General features: G+C 38.5%; 1 protein-coding gene across 1 annotated transcript in view; it reads left to right on the top strand.

Moving 5' to 3' along the window:
• The window catches only part of UVSSA (UV stimulated scaffold protein A), a 44,543-nt gene that overhangs the window by 14,216 nt on the left and 14,558 nt on the right, over positions 1 to 15,769 (top strand). Inside the window, exons 7-8 of the mRNA XM_058024340.1 lie at positions 6,802 to 6,913; positions 15,416 to 15,593. Coding sequence (XP_057880323.1) covers positions 6,802 to 6,913; positions 15,416 to 15,593 — 290 coding nt within the window. The remainder of the gene's footprint in view (positions 1 to 6,801; positions 6,914 to 15,415; positions 15,594 to 15,769) is intronic.

Consider the following 15,769-nt stretch of genomic DNA (forward strand, 5'->3'; position numbering starts at 1 on the left):
ACTTTTCAGCTAAAAGAGCTTTCTATTTTTTATGTTTTATTCGGATGTAGGACTGATATAAAACAAAACACTGTAAAATTAGCCCTCAGAACAGCAGTCCCTTGGTAAAGTGTCTGATAGCTGGGTGATGCGTTTGGTGGATTTTGTTTCTTCCCAAGAGCTGTGTTCCTGTGGTGTGTTCTGTGCTTTGCCCTGGCCATGCAGCCTGCCACTGCTCTCAAGTTATTAAAAATATCTTGTTATGCAGATGTAGCCATGAATTCTTGGGGCTGTCACTGTGACGACCTCTGAGCCCCGTGTGACGCGCAGGTCGCACAATGCAATTTGGAGCTCCTCTAATAGAGTGGAAAATAAAGGAGGATGTCTCCATCATCAGCTTAACCCTTATGTTAAGTATTTAAGTTTTTCAGGCCCAAGGGTCATCTCCCTTGATTCATCTGTGAATACTGAGCAGTGTGTATTCTCTAAGTAGGAGATACAAATTTGCTTCCTGCTTTTTATCCATCCTACCTTACAAGGGGGAATTGTGCATTGAAGTGAATTTTTTTGTGAGGTTCATAGAGGTACATTGCTAAGTGTGTATTTATAAAAATGGAAAAAGAAGAAAAGTTTTAGGCTTGAAACATAAATGCATTAATGCATTTAAATTTAGCTGATGAGCAATATGAAAGTAAATTGTTCACATCTATAATGTCTTGTACCCAAAATCCACAATCAGAAATGCATGTAAGGTTATGTGTATCTTGCATAGAATAATTTTTTACCTGTCTGTAATTAATTAGGTTTATTCAATTGAGATATGTATCTACCTGTTATTGTTTGACTTGGAAACCTTCACTAGTTAAACTAAACTGCATCTTCCCTGAATCTGATACTTTCTGGAAATTGTGGATTGTGCAAGAGAACTTGGCCTTTTTGATGTACCTGCTTAAGGATTTAGATGATTTATGCAACCACCATTTTGGTGGATGGTAGGAGCTCCAGTAGTGAGGTATGAAAATACATCTGAGTGGTTATTGCTAAAGAAATACTGAACTTGCCTTGCAATATCTTCCTGGGGTAATAATTTATCCCATGTACCAGTTTTCTAGACTACCTTTATTTTCTGCCCTCTGAAACTGTGAAGGCACACACTGGTCCACTGGGTCTCTTGGACACACCAGTTTTTTCTGAAAGGATTCATGAAGATGCAGAGTCTTTTGAGCTGGGTTTTGAGCTTGCCCCTGCAGGACTGTGAGAATCCTCTCAGACTCTTGCTTTAGGGAAAACTGGTTCATCAGGTAGTTGTTATCTTGCTAAAGCAATTTGGAGCAAGGTATGTTCATTCCCCAGTGTACTTTGGCAAAGTGTTGGGCTGGAACCCTTCAAGCGTTTATACTAACCCCTGGAAATTAGGAAATAATGTGAGAAGTGCATTCCTAAATAAAAGTCAGCCTGGCCAAGATGCTTATGTGATGTTGAGCAACTACACCCAGAATGAATGGTGATACTTTTACGGGTGAACATAAAATGTGCTTTGCCTGGACCACATATCTAATTTGCAGTCCTGGAGTTTGAATTTATGTTCATATCACAAAGTGAAGGGGAGGGAGGCTGTGTGGGAGCTTCTTATAAATACAGCTCTGTTAGTAGTTTGTGTTTTCCTTGTGTTGCACATGAGAAAACTCAAGCATGGTTTTAAAATCTGTCCAAGTGCCAGCATTTATGTCCATGTCACCCTGTGTTGGATGATATAAAAGAATGGAAATGGAGGAATGTGTCTTTACATTAAAGATACACTGTTTTGACTACTCATTTTCTATTACTGGCACTGAAGATTTTTATCCCGGTCACTGTTTTCTTACATAGAATATCCCCAAATTTCATTTTAACCTGCCTGAAGTATGTTTTGTGTTATGGTTGAATAAAAAATGCATGTGCTTAAGGTTGCCCCTCTAACTAGGTTCTACAGCAATAAATATTCTGGTTCCCCAACCAAAATCTTCTAGAAAAATATTTAGTTGGCTTTGAGTAGATGCACATGAGATATTGGCATGGTGGAATAATTTGCAAGATCTTTCAGTGAGGGTATTAGCATATAAATAGCAGATGCAATGACGACCATCACAGCTGAGTACATTTAATTTTTAGTTTATAAGATAGAATGGGTTTTTAAATGCATAGCCATCAAGCCTGCTGAAAGACAAATGAAGTTTAGAGTTCACTTGTCTGAGGATGCCTTACATCATTTTTTTTTTTTAGAAAAGGGAAACAGGCATGCATAAAACTGAACAAAAGTGATTTCTTGGGTGAAAAGTAATTGAGATTGCAAACCAAGTTAATTAGACCATGCAAAATTTATTTAATGGTCCCAGCTGTAGTTTGCAAGTGGTGTTTTAGTGAGTAGATGTGACTTCTTCATGTGCTATCTTTTCTCTTCCTTCGTTTTCTAAAATAATTAGTAGTGGCTGTACATCTAGCCCTATAAACTGATTGCATTCTATATTTCAGTAATTTTATTGCTTGCTTTAATTATGATTGCAGAGACTCGGGTTTTTAAATCCTCTTAACAGAATGTAGCAGTCAGTTTGTATAAAAGTGAGCAAAGCATCAAGGGCTTTTCTTCACATCTTTCCAGGTGCCGTGTGGTGGGTGGAGGCTTTTTTACATTTGTTACTGGTTGGGATGGGTGAACAAGGCCTTGTACTGGGGCGCTGGTTGCCCTGAGCTGCACTAACAGATGGAGGCTGTTGGGCACTGACTGCAAAGTAAAAGTAACAATTGCATTTCTGCTGGCATCCAGTGCTTTTCCCAGGTTTTTTAATGATGCAGAGTAATAAGGAAACGTCTGTTTTTTCAAGTTTTTTTTAATGAGTTAGGAAGGAAATTGTTTGATTGCACTTGTCTAGTTGGAATAGTCAGCACTATTTTAAGTTTTTAGTGAAAAATCTGGAAAATTGTGAAAATGTTCTAAGTGATCACAGTGAAAAGAATATGTGTATATTTTCTGTCTTTTTTGAAACCATATTCTTATATGTAAATAAGTCCGTCTCAACACTCTGAAAATTGCCTAACTAAATCCCATTTCTTCTCGCAGGAATTACAGCTACTACCTAGTTAGTGATCCTGCCATGTTAAAGAAACCAACAACCAACACATAGTTTTGCAAATACATCTTTCTATGACTTAGATAAATAAATACAAAAATAAATATCAGCATTTCAGAGCAGATTAACAGGCTAAAAATTCCCTTTGCTTGGAACCCGAGGAGCAGTGGTGGTGCAAGCAGCCCCTGGTGTCTGGGGATCTGGTGGCCATTCCCTGGTGACAGAGAGGGGCTGTTCACCCTCCATCTGTGATAACTGTGTTAGAGTTTCCTCATATCACCTGATAATTAGAATGGATTTGAACCCAGGAGCTTCTTTCTCACATTCTTTGACAGATGATTGAGAAACAAGCAGTTTGTGACTACCTATCTTCGAGGTATTTAATCTTGTACACTACAAGAAAAGCTTTCCATTGTGGTATTTATCACTTGCTCTTATGCTTTATTCCCTTCAGCCATGGCACACTAGAAATTTCATTTGTTTTTATCTTAGTATCCTTTGTCATGGTTGCAAGTACCCGAACCCCTCATTCCTAAAAGGATTATAATTTATTTAATTGGCCACTTAAAACTATTGTCTTAAATATTTATTTCTCTGATTTAATGGTGGATTGTTTATTTTAACTTTTTTAATTGACTGAAAAAGTTTTCCTGTAGTGGAAGCCTAAATAGGAGGGGGTTGAGCTTTCCCACTACCTCTGTAGAAGTTGCTTTTTGGAACTTTAAAAAAGCATACATTTCTAACTAATAATATTGCCCATGAGCTCTCCCACTTTCTCTTGCAAGGAAATGGAACAAACATACATAAATGGGATGGTTCTGATAAAGTCCCACTGGAATGAAGTAAATTGAGATATAACTACCTGCTATTACTGTGCAACTTCTTGAATTTCCAACAGTGACAACTTCAATATTTTAAAGTGAAAAGATAACTTATTTCACTTGTTAAGGATTTTATCGAGATAAAGACTTTGTTTGAAGGGAAAAGAGGGCTTAATTCCTGATAGTTAGCTAAGCAGTTAATTTTTTTTTCAGGAAATCTAAATTTAATAGAAGGCTCCAGGGAAATTCAAGGGTGTGAACAATACGCATAATATTTTATGAAAATTACCCCCATATTTAAAATCTGGCATTATATGTTATGCATTGTAGCACCAAGTCCACATCTACCTTTTAGAAAATTAAAACACATAAATTCTGTTTAGTGTTTGATATGTGCTGCACTAGCTGAAAGCCATAATGCCCCTAAAACCTTGGGTTGCTTTTCACCTTTCATAAATTCCTGGGTAGATTCTATACAAAAAATAATTTTCAGCTCCGTGGCTCATTGTTATTCAAAGTTGATTGATTGTCGTCATTTACCCAGTGAGGAAGTTAAGTGCTCCTGTCATTTCTGAAGAGTATAATTGGGACGTTTCACAGGTCAGTGCTAGTGACAGGTTTCCCTTTTGATTAGTGTTAGACTGATAACAAAAATTACAGTTTCCTATGATTAATGTTTTCTATAGTACTTGAATGCACAGTTCATGGATTGTACCTAAACAAAGTGAATTTGCATCTGATTATGCCTTTTCTCTGCCAGGCTTTGCACATGCTTTAAAGTTTTAGATCATGCAGGTAATACAGAAAGTTGCTTCCAGTGCAGTTTTCAGGTGGAGGATTAGTGAGATCCACTGAATTTTAGAATATTACCATACAGAGAGATATGTGCTTCCCGTGATATGAACAAATTAGGTGAAATTTCAATTAAAGATAGTACTCTGCTTTCCCTCTAGTCTCTCAGATATGACATGCAAGGAAGTACTGATATTGTATCCCTGCTATTTTAGGTATAATCTGGCAATTTAAGTTAAGTTATCAGGCTGGACTGATAACTTTTGTCCTCTTGTTGTCTAACACTATTTCTCTGTTCCTTAAACCTGTTGCTGTTTATTTGTTTACAGACTGAGTCAAAACAAAGGGAATACACTGAATTTACTTTCCCTTTTTATGATGTGAAAGTTAGTCAGTTTGTACATTATTACACAAAGTTGCAGACTGAGATCGTCTATGAGAAATTTTATCCTGATTAAATCTTTTTTTAATAGCTAGGTAAGAAATGGAACCTGAACATGAAAATTATAATGATGTCCTGCTTGTAGAATTTTACTTCTAACTTTTACCATCCATTCATTATGTGTTAATGTATGTCTTTGTATTAATAGCAATTAACATTCTTTGTTAGAAGTTAATACAGTCCAGCTTACAATTAATTATGACCAAAAAGAAATACTGGGTTTTTTTCAAGTTATTATTTATTTTAATTTTTTAACCACATTTGATAAACCAAGGTTAGCTGCTGGATTTTTGGCTTCAGAGTATATGTATGATTAAAGGAACTCAGCTGTGACACAAGATTAGAGTAGTGAATTAGATTGGGGAAATTCTGCTGCAGGCAAAACCTGCAGTATGCTCTGGTGCTTGTAACAATGAGTAGTTGGTATGAATATTAACAGAAGCCAGGTGCACTAGTAGAAGTAAAGAACACAGCTGAAAATAGTGAAAATTATGCTATTCCTTGTCAATTGGGTTGCTGCAATGAAGTGGAAGAAGTGATAGCCTGTGCTGAGGTTGGATTTAGTGGATGCCTTTTACTGTTTTCTTGTAAAAGCACATGGCAAACATACAATAATAAAGTGCTAATTGTGTTGTTGGGAATGAGGTGACTCTGAACATGGACAAAGGAAATAAAGCTTAAAGTCTCCATCATTGTTGCCTTTTTAGGACAGTTGGCATTTGCCTTTTTAAAGCTCTGATAGTACAGGCCATTCTGGTGACACAGATTCTTTTAGCTTATGTGCAATTTAGAAATAAAAATCATTTTCAGATATGGAACAAGCTTAGAAGAAGTATAGATTTGATGGCACATACACAGCAGTTGCTAGCTAAAATTATACACAGGGAAGCCACTTATGTGGATGAATTACACTGGTTAGTTGGAACTCCTTTTTTTGTTTCACCTACTCACAGATCCTCAATTTCAGACTGCAAGACAGACCAAGTGCACATTTAGGAAAATCCTGTTTTGTTGGTCTTTATCAGAGTAGTGTGTGCTGTCTGGTGGTGTAAATGGTTGGAATGTACCAAATCACTTAAGAAATGAATGTGTGAAATTATTCTTAGGGCCATTGTGAAGAAACACAATGAACCACTGTAGCATACAGATCTGAATATTCTTACTGGGGTCACTTTTAGCTTGCCCATTCATCAGCTTCCCTCCTGTTTGCCTGCTCTGGTTTTGAACTCTTAAACAATTTGTGATACCATTTAACATGCCACAGATTGGGCGCTGGTAAATGAGTAAAATCATCAAAATGAGAAGAGTTAAGGCTGTAATTTGCTCATAAAGGCAAAATCTTGATGTTATTTTAAGATTTTTTGGTCTTATTTTATAGCTTCACACTTTGTCAGACTTCACCAAGTGCATGTGTTTTACTGGATAAAAGGGGCTTTAAGGAAGCCCTTAGGATAGAGAATGGCTTTAGAGATAAAATGTTAAGCAAAAGCCTAATCTTAGATAAAGATTAAATACATAATTAGGGAAATACTTTTGACATAGAGAAGTCTCAGTAGGGCTATCAGGATGTTTGCAAAATATTTTCAGTGTGAAGGGAAATGAAAAACAGTCTTCACATGGAAATAAAGAGAAAATAACCCCAACAAAAATATCTCTGTAGATGAAAGCCTCGGATGATGATGACGAGGATGAGGATGAAGATGAGTTTGTGGAGGTCCCTGAGAAGGAAGGTTATGAGCCCCACATTCCAGACCACCTGCGGAAGGAATATGGTGAGTTTGCCCAGCTGTGACAAGCTTTATCCCTGTGTGTTACTGCTGCACCAAGGTAAACAAACAGCCATGCTGAAGTAATAAAGTGATCAGCAGCGTGGGTAATCTCTGCCTGCTCTAGGAAGTCCTTACATGGACACCAGAGCAGTGGTTGGCTCTGGATAAACAAACACTTTCAGGGGCAGGAGCAACTGAGACGAGCAGCTTATTCCATTCCATCATCTTCCTCAGGAGCTCAGAGCCAGGAGCAGCACCCTGTGTGCTTGTAGGGGTGCAGAGCACACATCATCTTCCACAGCTTACTCCATTCCATTCCATTCCATTCCATTCCATTCCATTCCATTCCATTCCATTCCATTCCATTCCATTCCATTCCATTCCATTCCATTCCATTCCATTCCATTCCATTCCATTCCATTCCATTCCTCAGGAGCTCAGAGCCAGGAGCAGCACCCTGTGTGCTTGTAGGGGTGCAGAGCACACACTGGGAGTGAAGGGATGGCCAGGTGAGGTTGGCAGTGAGCCTGAATGTCATAAATGCTGGTGCCAGTCTGGGGTAAGGGGCTGTTCCATCATCAGTAGCAGCTGGATATGCACAGCCCCTTCCTCCCATGGAATGGCCAGCCTAGAGCTCTGCAGGGTGGCTCTTTTTGTTCAGGTGTTGCTGCCAGAAGATTTTAAATGCAGATCAGCCTTCAAGTGCAGAATACAGCCACAGAGCACATACCAGATGACAAACTATAATTTTGCATTCTTAGTAAAAGTAGATAATTTTTAAATGAAGTTATACTTACTTGTGTTCTTGTGAAATTGAGAGTGGTGTTACTGAAGAAAGTTCATCTTAGTTTCAGTGCATTGCTCCTTGTCCTTTGTCCCTCTTGCTTAGTAAATCTGCAGCTTTACTTCTGTGTAACTCAGTATATTTGAGGACTCCCAAGATTTCAGTATATTGTGGAGAAGGGTAGCTGCCATCAGAAAGCTTTAAGTTAAAAAACTTCTAAGCATGTCTTGCTTCTGCAAGTCCATGAGTATTTGTGTAAGATTGGTGCTGTTGCTGTGGCTTTATCAGTCCTGTTGATGCTTATTTTTCCCATTTCTGCAGTTTACCTCATAAAAGTCAGGCTGCAGCTACCACCTGGAACTTGTTTTTTCATTTTTAGCAGCAGCCTAAGTAATTCTAACATGCAAAAGTTCTGTTTGTACTTGCCAGCTTCCACTGGAAATGAAATGTATTCACCTCTTCCCTCTTATCCCATCTTCCTCATGGACACACATTTTTCCAAAATAAAGCATCTTACCACCCTTTGTATCACAAATACTTGGCTGCTATTTGAATTCCCTCTTACAGGGAAGGATAAAAGAACAACCCTGCTATCTACTCAGGGATATTTTAAAAATCAAAATGGATTAAGAAATTCCCAATTTGTATTTAAACTATTGCTGATAGGAAAATACATTATAGTGAAGAAGTCAATCAATCAGAAAACAAAACCTCTCATTTTGTGTACCTGTGGTTATGTAGGAGCTAATGGTCACACTTAGATGTTCTTTATCTGATGTGTTCATTAAAAAATAACATTTTGAAAGAAAGTAATCATTTCTGATGCTTCTGAAGACACTCAGCTTTACTTACTGCCATTTAAAACTATTATGTTAGTTCCCAGTTTAGAAAATGGTCTGAAAATAACTCAGAATTCCTGAAAATCACAGCTTAGAAAATGAAAGTCTGCATGAGTGGAATGTTCTAACTGGAACATTAAACCTCCCACGTAAAATAAAATCCCAGTGTTATGTGGAAAGTATGAATGGTTAAAAGCTATTTTTCCTTTTGTTGTTACTTTTCCTGAACAAGCCAGATTAACTTGATACAGTAAACCAGAAAACAAAGCTGTAAAACACGACTGTGGAAATGGATTGAAACATGACATGTAAATTATTGATTTAAATGTCACTTTATTTCCTTTCATTTCTCTCACAAAGATGTGTCCTACCAACAAGGTAAATTTTGTGTTTTTCCTGAGAACTGAAAACTTGTTAAAAAGGAAATTTTATTTAGAAGGACAAGTTCTGTGCATAAGTACATAGACATGTGCAGTTGTATCATCTGTGTGTTTATGTGGTTAATAACTACAGTCTCAAAATTTGTGATGATATTAAATATAGAAATTGAATTGAGCATGGGTGCAGTTTGTGTGGACGTAGGATTGAACAAGTCGATTTGAATCTTGATGTATAAAATGAAATGTAAATTTGTTAAAAGAATTTAGGTGATTAGATAATTGAAGTGTGAAGATATAACCCATTAGAGGTGTCATGCCAAATTAGCATTACCAGAATTTTAATGACCTCCCATTTGTATAATCCTTATTTACACTTGCATCTGATGTCTGCAGCTGACACGAGGCCAGCTCTCCTGTGGGATCACAGGGTCATTTCAAATACACTGTGGTGCTGAAGAGGAATATTTGGCTGAAAAAGAAACACCACTGGAAATAATTTTCATACAGTTGCTCAGATCTCACCACTGGGCACTGATGTTGCTGATAGCACTGATGAGTGACCTGCCCTTGTATGGCTGGCATTGCTCAGCCCTGGAAAATGGAGCCATTATTCATTTAAAGGAAAACTTTTGGGGGAAGTAAAATCTTTCTTCAGGAGATTCTCCACATTCCAGCCACATGCTGGTCAGTTCTTGGTTCCATTGGTATAAAACCTTAGGGTGGATGAGGTAAGGGATGGAACCGTGCAGCCCTGACACTGCTCTTGTCCCATAGAACAGGATTTTGGGCTGATGTCAAAGAATGAGAGATCCCTGCCTGCCCTTGGTGGTCTTGGCCTGGCTTGCAGCTGAGCTCTGACCCACATGGGAAGTGATCTCTTATGAGGGATGTGCTTTCCCACACAAAATGGAGCAGTTCTCAGCTCTAGTCCAAAGCACCACTTTAGCTGGCAGTTCTTGTCTGTCTCGTTGCAAGCATTACTTACCCATGCAATAGTGCTTTGGGGACAGGGGAGTCCTGGTGCTGTTTTACAGGTGATGGAGGAACCCATCTGTCTTGGGACTGTCAGCATGGAAGCAGTCTGCTGCTTATCAAGTTTCATCTTTATCCAAAGTTATATTAGGAATGACTGTGCCATCACAAACCTTTATTTCTACTCTGGTTAATAAGATTATTTCTCTTATATTTGAGCCTTAAGCTGAATGTCTTTAGGTCTCTGATAGCTATTATACAGGTTCACATTGCATCTTGGAGTCTGCTTGAGATTTCTTTCATATGGGAATCAAAGCTACAGTTCCCAAGAGTTACTTCTGTCCATTTCTGAAATTCTTCCCTCTCTTCCTCGCAATATGATGTGCTTTTTCTGGGTTAGGTGTCCCCAGACTGATGGTATCTCAGTCATACTTCTCTGTGTGTTAAGTGGCTGCTGTTGAATCCTTGAACAGACACTCCTGTGCTGGCTAGATGGAAATTAAAAACTATACCTAGGCATTTTCCTTCCTTACTGCAGTGACTTCTCAGTTTGTCTGGGTCCAGCTTTTCAGTCAGGTTTGATTTGTCTGGTCTTCATACCTCAGGAACTTCTGAGGGAATTGTCCCTGCATGTGAAGGATGTGGAGAGCAGTTTTATGTGGACAAACACCTCAGTGCAGACCTCAGCAGAAACAAACATGCAAACTCCAGGTGTGTAAAGCACCATTGTCAGGGGCTGAGTTTGAGACTCTGAATTACACTGTCTAAGCTAAATAAGGCTTTTGCCTGACTTGTCTAAAGGGAAAAAGCATATCAGGCTTTACAGGGGGGGTGTTAGGCAGAATTACTTATTTACCTCTTTGAAATTCGGGTTCCTTTTCCTAAATTTTTCTCAGCCTGACAAATCTAGTATCTAGAATAAGTTTTCTATTAATAATACTATAAATCCTTTAAAAAAGAAATCAGTAGAAAAGATGTAGTTGTTACATGATGTAAATAGCTTGTGTTGATTTATCATAAATGCATTGAATACTGATATTCAGCATTGAAGTTAAAAACCCAGACCAGAATTTCTGTAATCAAATGCATGTTTGGTCTCCATTTCTCTTGGGATATAAAACTGTAGAAGTATTTAATTATACATTTACAAACGAGATTGCCTCTTTATATTAGTGTGTTTTGATATACCTGTATATGCACAAACACAAGTCCTGTATGGAATCACAGAATCATCTTTAAGATTGGAAAAACCTCTAAAATCATCAAGTACAACCTTTGAGTACTGTCATGCCCACTAAACCACAAATCTACTCATTTTTGAATGCTTCAGGGATGGTGACTTCAGTACTTCCCAGGGAGCTCTTACAGTGTTTAACTCTTCTTTTCAGTGAAGAAATTTTTCCTAACATCCAACGTGAACCTCTTTTAGCACAGCTCAAACCTACAGAGACCTAGCCACACTTAGGACAATAAATGAGTAAAACTGTTTGTAATGCAGTATTTGGAATAAAGATCAACTTTTCACATTTATGAAAAAACATGATCATCCCTTCCAACAAAATACTTCAACATCCAAGTAGAAGTATTGACTGTAGATAATTCTGATGCACCCTGATCTGCTGGTCATGGAAACTTTCCTCGTTCTCAGGAGAGGTTCTTCTATGTACATAAAAAATTCCCAAAAAATTTAACAGATTATGAGATATACTTGATTTCTGCTAAAGTTCTTGGAAATTAATACTCACTGCACAAGATGCTGGTACACTTTCAAGTAGTTTGCCACAGCAGTATCCCTCAGAGGGTCTGTGCAATGGCCAGGGGATGCAAAATCATAAGGAAGAAGCTTAAAAGGTGAGGGTGTAAGGCATAGAAAGGGCTTGATATAAATGCTGTATATTTGTGTCTTTTTCTGGTTCTTAGCTATGATTGTAAAGCAGTAGTAAGTAGGGTTAATTAATGAGAGGTAACATTATATCAACATATTCTGTAATTCCAGTAACCCAAAGTAAGTGTTTATGTAATGTTAGTGAACTCTTCTCCTTAGCTACCCTAGTTATCCTTTTTCTTTAATTTGAATTTTGAAAGAAGGATTCCAAGATTTCACATAAATGAAACATAATTACCTTCATAACTACATTCAAAATACTGGGAAGCTTTGCAAAGTCCAAGGCTTCTTGTGCTTCCTGAGTAAAATACCAGCAGGCATTTTCATTGTGAGCACAGTGGAGTGAGAGGGGACATACTGGACCTGAACTGCTGGATTTTCCTGACAACCTGGGACAGTGTCTATTTTAAATCACATCCACTTGGCTTGACTAAGATTCAACAAATGGGGAGCAGAAATTATTAATTTTTTTTTCAGTAAAGGTGAAGTCCATAATACTTGTTTATATTCTATCTCTGTTTTTTCAATTAAACTTCAGTGAATCTGAAGTAGCTTGATTTGGTCTAAATCCACACAGCTGAGGAAACCTGGGCTTGCTTTTTCTCTGAATTTTCACTGAGGGGCTTTTATCTCCCCCTAATCCCACCATTTCTGTCAGGACATAATCTCTTTCTCAAATTTACATTTTAATTACAAGGCCAGCTGAACTAGCTAAAATCAATAATGTCAGCATTCAGCAGCCTAACTTCAGCTGAAACCCCAGCCTCTCTCTTTCCTGCTATAGATTTATCTTGTGGACATGGGCTACTTTATTGCTTCAGGCAATAGGTGCCATTTGGTCAATTTAAACAAAAAGGGGGATTTAAACACTTTTATGATTCTTTCTCAAAGCTGCTATTGGCACAGTTTGAACCCAGTACTGTACTTGTTAAACAAACCACACAGAACAGCAGAATTCTGGAGAGGAATTTTACTTTAAAAGCTGTACTTAATCCATCTATGTTTTAAAACAAAAACAAAGCAACCCCACCCTGACATTGGACACCATTTAGCTGGGGCTGTCTGCCTGGTCACTCTTGTCTTTATCTAGTTAGCAAAACCTGCTTTCATACATAAATACTTTTTAAAAACTCCACAGTGGAGGTGATGTTACTGATGTCTTAGTGTTATCTATTTTTAGCCATTTTTCTGTTAATAGTTTAAAATAAGAAATCAATGAGAAAATATTTTGCTCTTGTAACTCTTAAGAATTCCTATATTGATCTTCCAGATGTGATTTTTATCTGTCTAAATGTCACATTGTCCATTTATCTCTCTTGCCTTTCCTGTCTGTTGCTGACTGCTTGTCTCTGCTGTTCCCCTCCTCCTCAACCAAGCCAGTGTTGTGAGCAAGCAATCGTGTAAACACCATAGGAAAAGAAATGGGAAAAATAGGGTTTTCTGGGAACTTCTAATACATAGCACATATTTTCTCTGAAGATGAGAGGTGTGGTGAGTGAAACAAAGCTGCTATCTTCTGCATTTTTTTTTTTACTATTCGTAAATAGTACAAGTGCTCTCAAACTACTTACTTTAAATAATGCTTTTCAGAAAGTTTCCTTTTAAAAAAATGGAAAAAGAAGGCAGTTTAAGTGCTAAATATAGCCTGAGCAATTCTGCATTACAGATAGTTTATGACATATTCTTAACCAAGTTGACTGAGAAGGGCCAAAGGCCCTGTTTGTAACTGTTTCTGTCATTAAAGGAAGTTTACTTCTCCAAATACTGATGAATCTAAAGTGTGGTAACAGCAATGTTTTTGGTTAATTCTGTTTCACTTTGATTAAAGCACCTGAGAAAGGCATTTTCCCTCTCTAGCCTGTGACCTGAACTGAGATGGAGCCCTGCCCTGCCCCCTTTCCAGAGACATAAATTCAAAGTTCCTGCATTATTATTTCACTGAAGTGCTGTTTAAAAGCACATTTTTGTGGAGGCACCATTCTCCCTCTTGAACAAGTCCACAGCTTAATAAGTGTAATGAAATAATTTCTTCTGCTATTTAACCTAGATATCTGCTTAAATCCATTCCTATTGTATTTATTTATCATTTTCTTTATTCCTGGTCCTTCTGCAGACAGTTTTCTAGTTCAGAGATTGGAACTTTAAATATTTTGGGTGGGTTTTTTTCAGGGTTTTTTTGTTTGGTTTTTTTTTTTTTTTTTTTTATAGTGTTGTTTATAGGCTTGTTGACTTAGGAGAATGTAGAGTGTTCATAGCTTCTGTTAGTGTGTAGTGTGGGCAGGAGTGAGTGAGGGAGCAGCAGTGCCAGGTGTGCTCAGCACCAGGATGGACTCTGGATTTTGAATGAGGGTGGTTGGTGTCTCTGGGGAGAGGCTGTCCAGGAATTGGGTTAAACAGGTGTCCTTGTCAGTGCCCTGAGTTTGGAAACCAGGTTTGGGTGGTGCTCCCTGCACCAGGACTCAGCTCCTGATGCAGGTGTTTGCAAAGTGCATTTCCAGGGCTGGATCTCAGAGGTTGCCACCTCAGCATCTTGGCCCGTGGTTCTGGTCAGGCAGTACCATCTGTGCACTCACACCCCATGGCTGAAAGGGAATGAGTGGTGCAAACCAGTCGAGGTCAGCATGAATTACTGGGAGACCTTATAATGTGGTGAGATGGGTCACAGCAAATTGTTCTAATTTTGTTCATGGAAAATACATTATTCTCTCAAATAAAAATATTTTGTGTACCAAGCCTCCCTGCCACTGTGGGTCTTGCAATTTCCTACTCAGATGGCTGGCCACAGATAAAACATTAGCTTTTCCTTTTCTACTTAATATATTTACTGATGCATTTAATGTATGATATGTAAAATGACTAGCATTTAATGACCAGCAAAGCAAGAATACTTCTGAATGCAGCTTTCAGGGCTGGTTAGAATTGGGAAAAAGATTAAAAGTTACAATTAAGTAATGGCCAATACATTTTAGATAAACGTTAATTATTTTCATAAGAAGGCTCAGATAATTTGCTGTGAAACTATGACTTCTTGTATAAAATTTAGGGATTTTCTCGAGGGATGAGACCTTGCATTTCAATAAATTATTTCATAAAAAGGCTTTCTGAGGGGACAGATCATGTTGGTGTGAGGAATCATATTTTTCCAATTGTAGCTGTCATTGGCTGAAAAGTTCTTGTAGCTACTACTGGCTAATGGAGTTGCTCCTCCAGCTCAGCAAGCAGAGGCAGGTGCTGTCTAACAGCTCAGCCTATCTAATTGCATCCTTGCAGTCCATGCTGAGTCTCTAATGTGGCTGTATAAAGTAATTAAAGTTACCCCAGCACTGCGCTGCTGGTGCTGAGCATCAGTGCCTGGTACTGCCTTGCAGTTCCTCAGGTGCAGCTCAGGCATTTCCTGTCTCTGGGACAGACTCTGGCTGTACTTTCTTCTTCTGCCAGCACTTAGATATTTCCTCCTGGCAAATTGTGTGGTTTAGTATCTGTGGAAGACGAATGTGCTCTAAATAATTCTGTTTCACTCTGGGTGGGATTGATGTCTGACACAAACCGAGAGCAGGAAGATGTAGTCCGCACCCTGAGCTGGTTGGGTGGACTGTGAGGGTGGGAGAAGTGAATCACTCCTAAACATCAAGGGTTTTTTTGCAGGACTTGAGCCCCAGTCCCCTCCAAAAGCCCCAGTGGTGAAGGCATCAGCAGGAGCAGCCCCACTGAGGTGCCACACTCGGCTCAAAGGGAACGAGGATGAGCTCGATCCAACCTGTGCAGCTGCCACCCTGAAACTCCTCAGGGACAAACTCCCAAAGCTGCCATCTCCTCACGCCAGGTCATCTTTGCTTTAATTCCTGTGCAAACCTCTTGCTCTTGTGTTCATTAGTCATGACAGCACACAGAAAAGCATTTGTGAACCAGGCAAGCTGACAAGGCTGGCTTGATCTTGTTTTGAAGTTACGTTCATTGTTTAGTGTTTGGGATTTTGTTGGTGATTGCACCAGGATCTTA

The sequence above is a fragment of the Melospiza georgiana genome, chromosome 5 (genome assembly GCF_028018845.1).
Source record: "Melospiza georgiana isolate bMelGeo1 chromosome 5, bMelGeo1.pri, whole genome shotgun sequence".
Classification (NCBI taxonomy): Eukaryota; Metazoa; Chordata; class Aves; order Passeriformes; family Passerellidae; genus Melospiza; species Melospiza georgiana.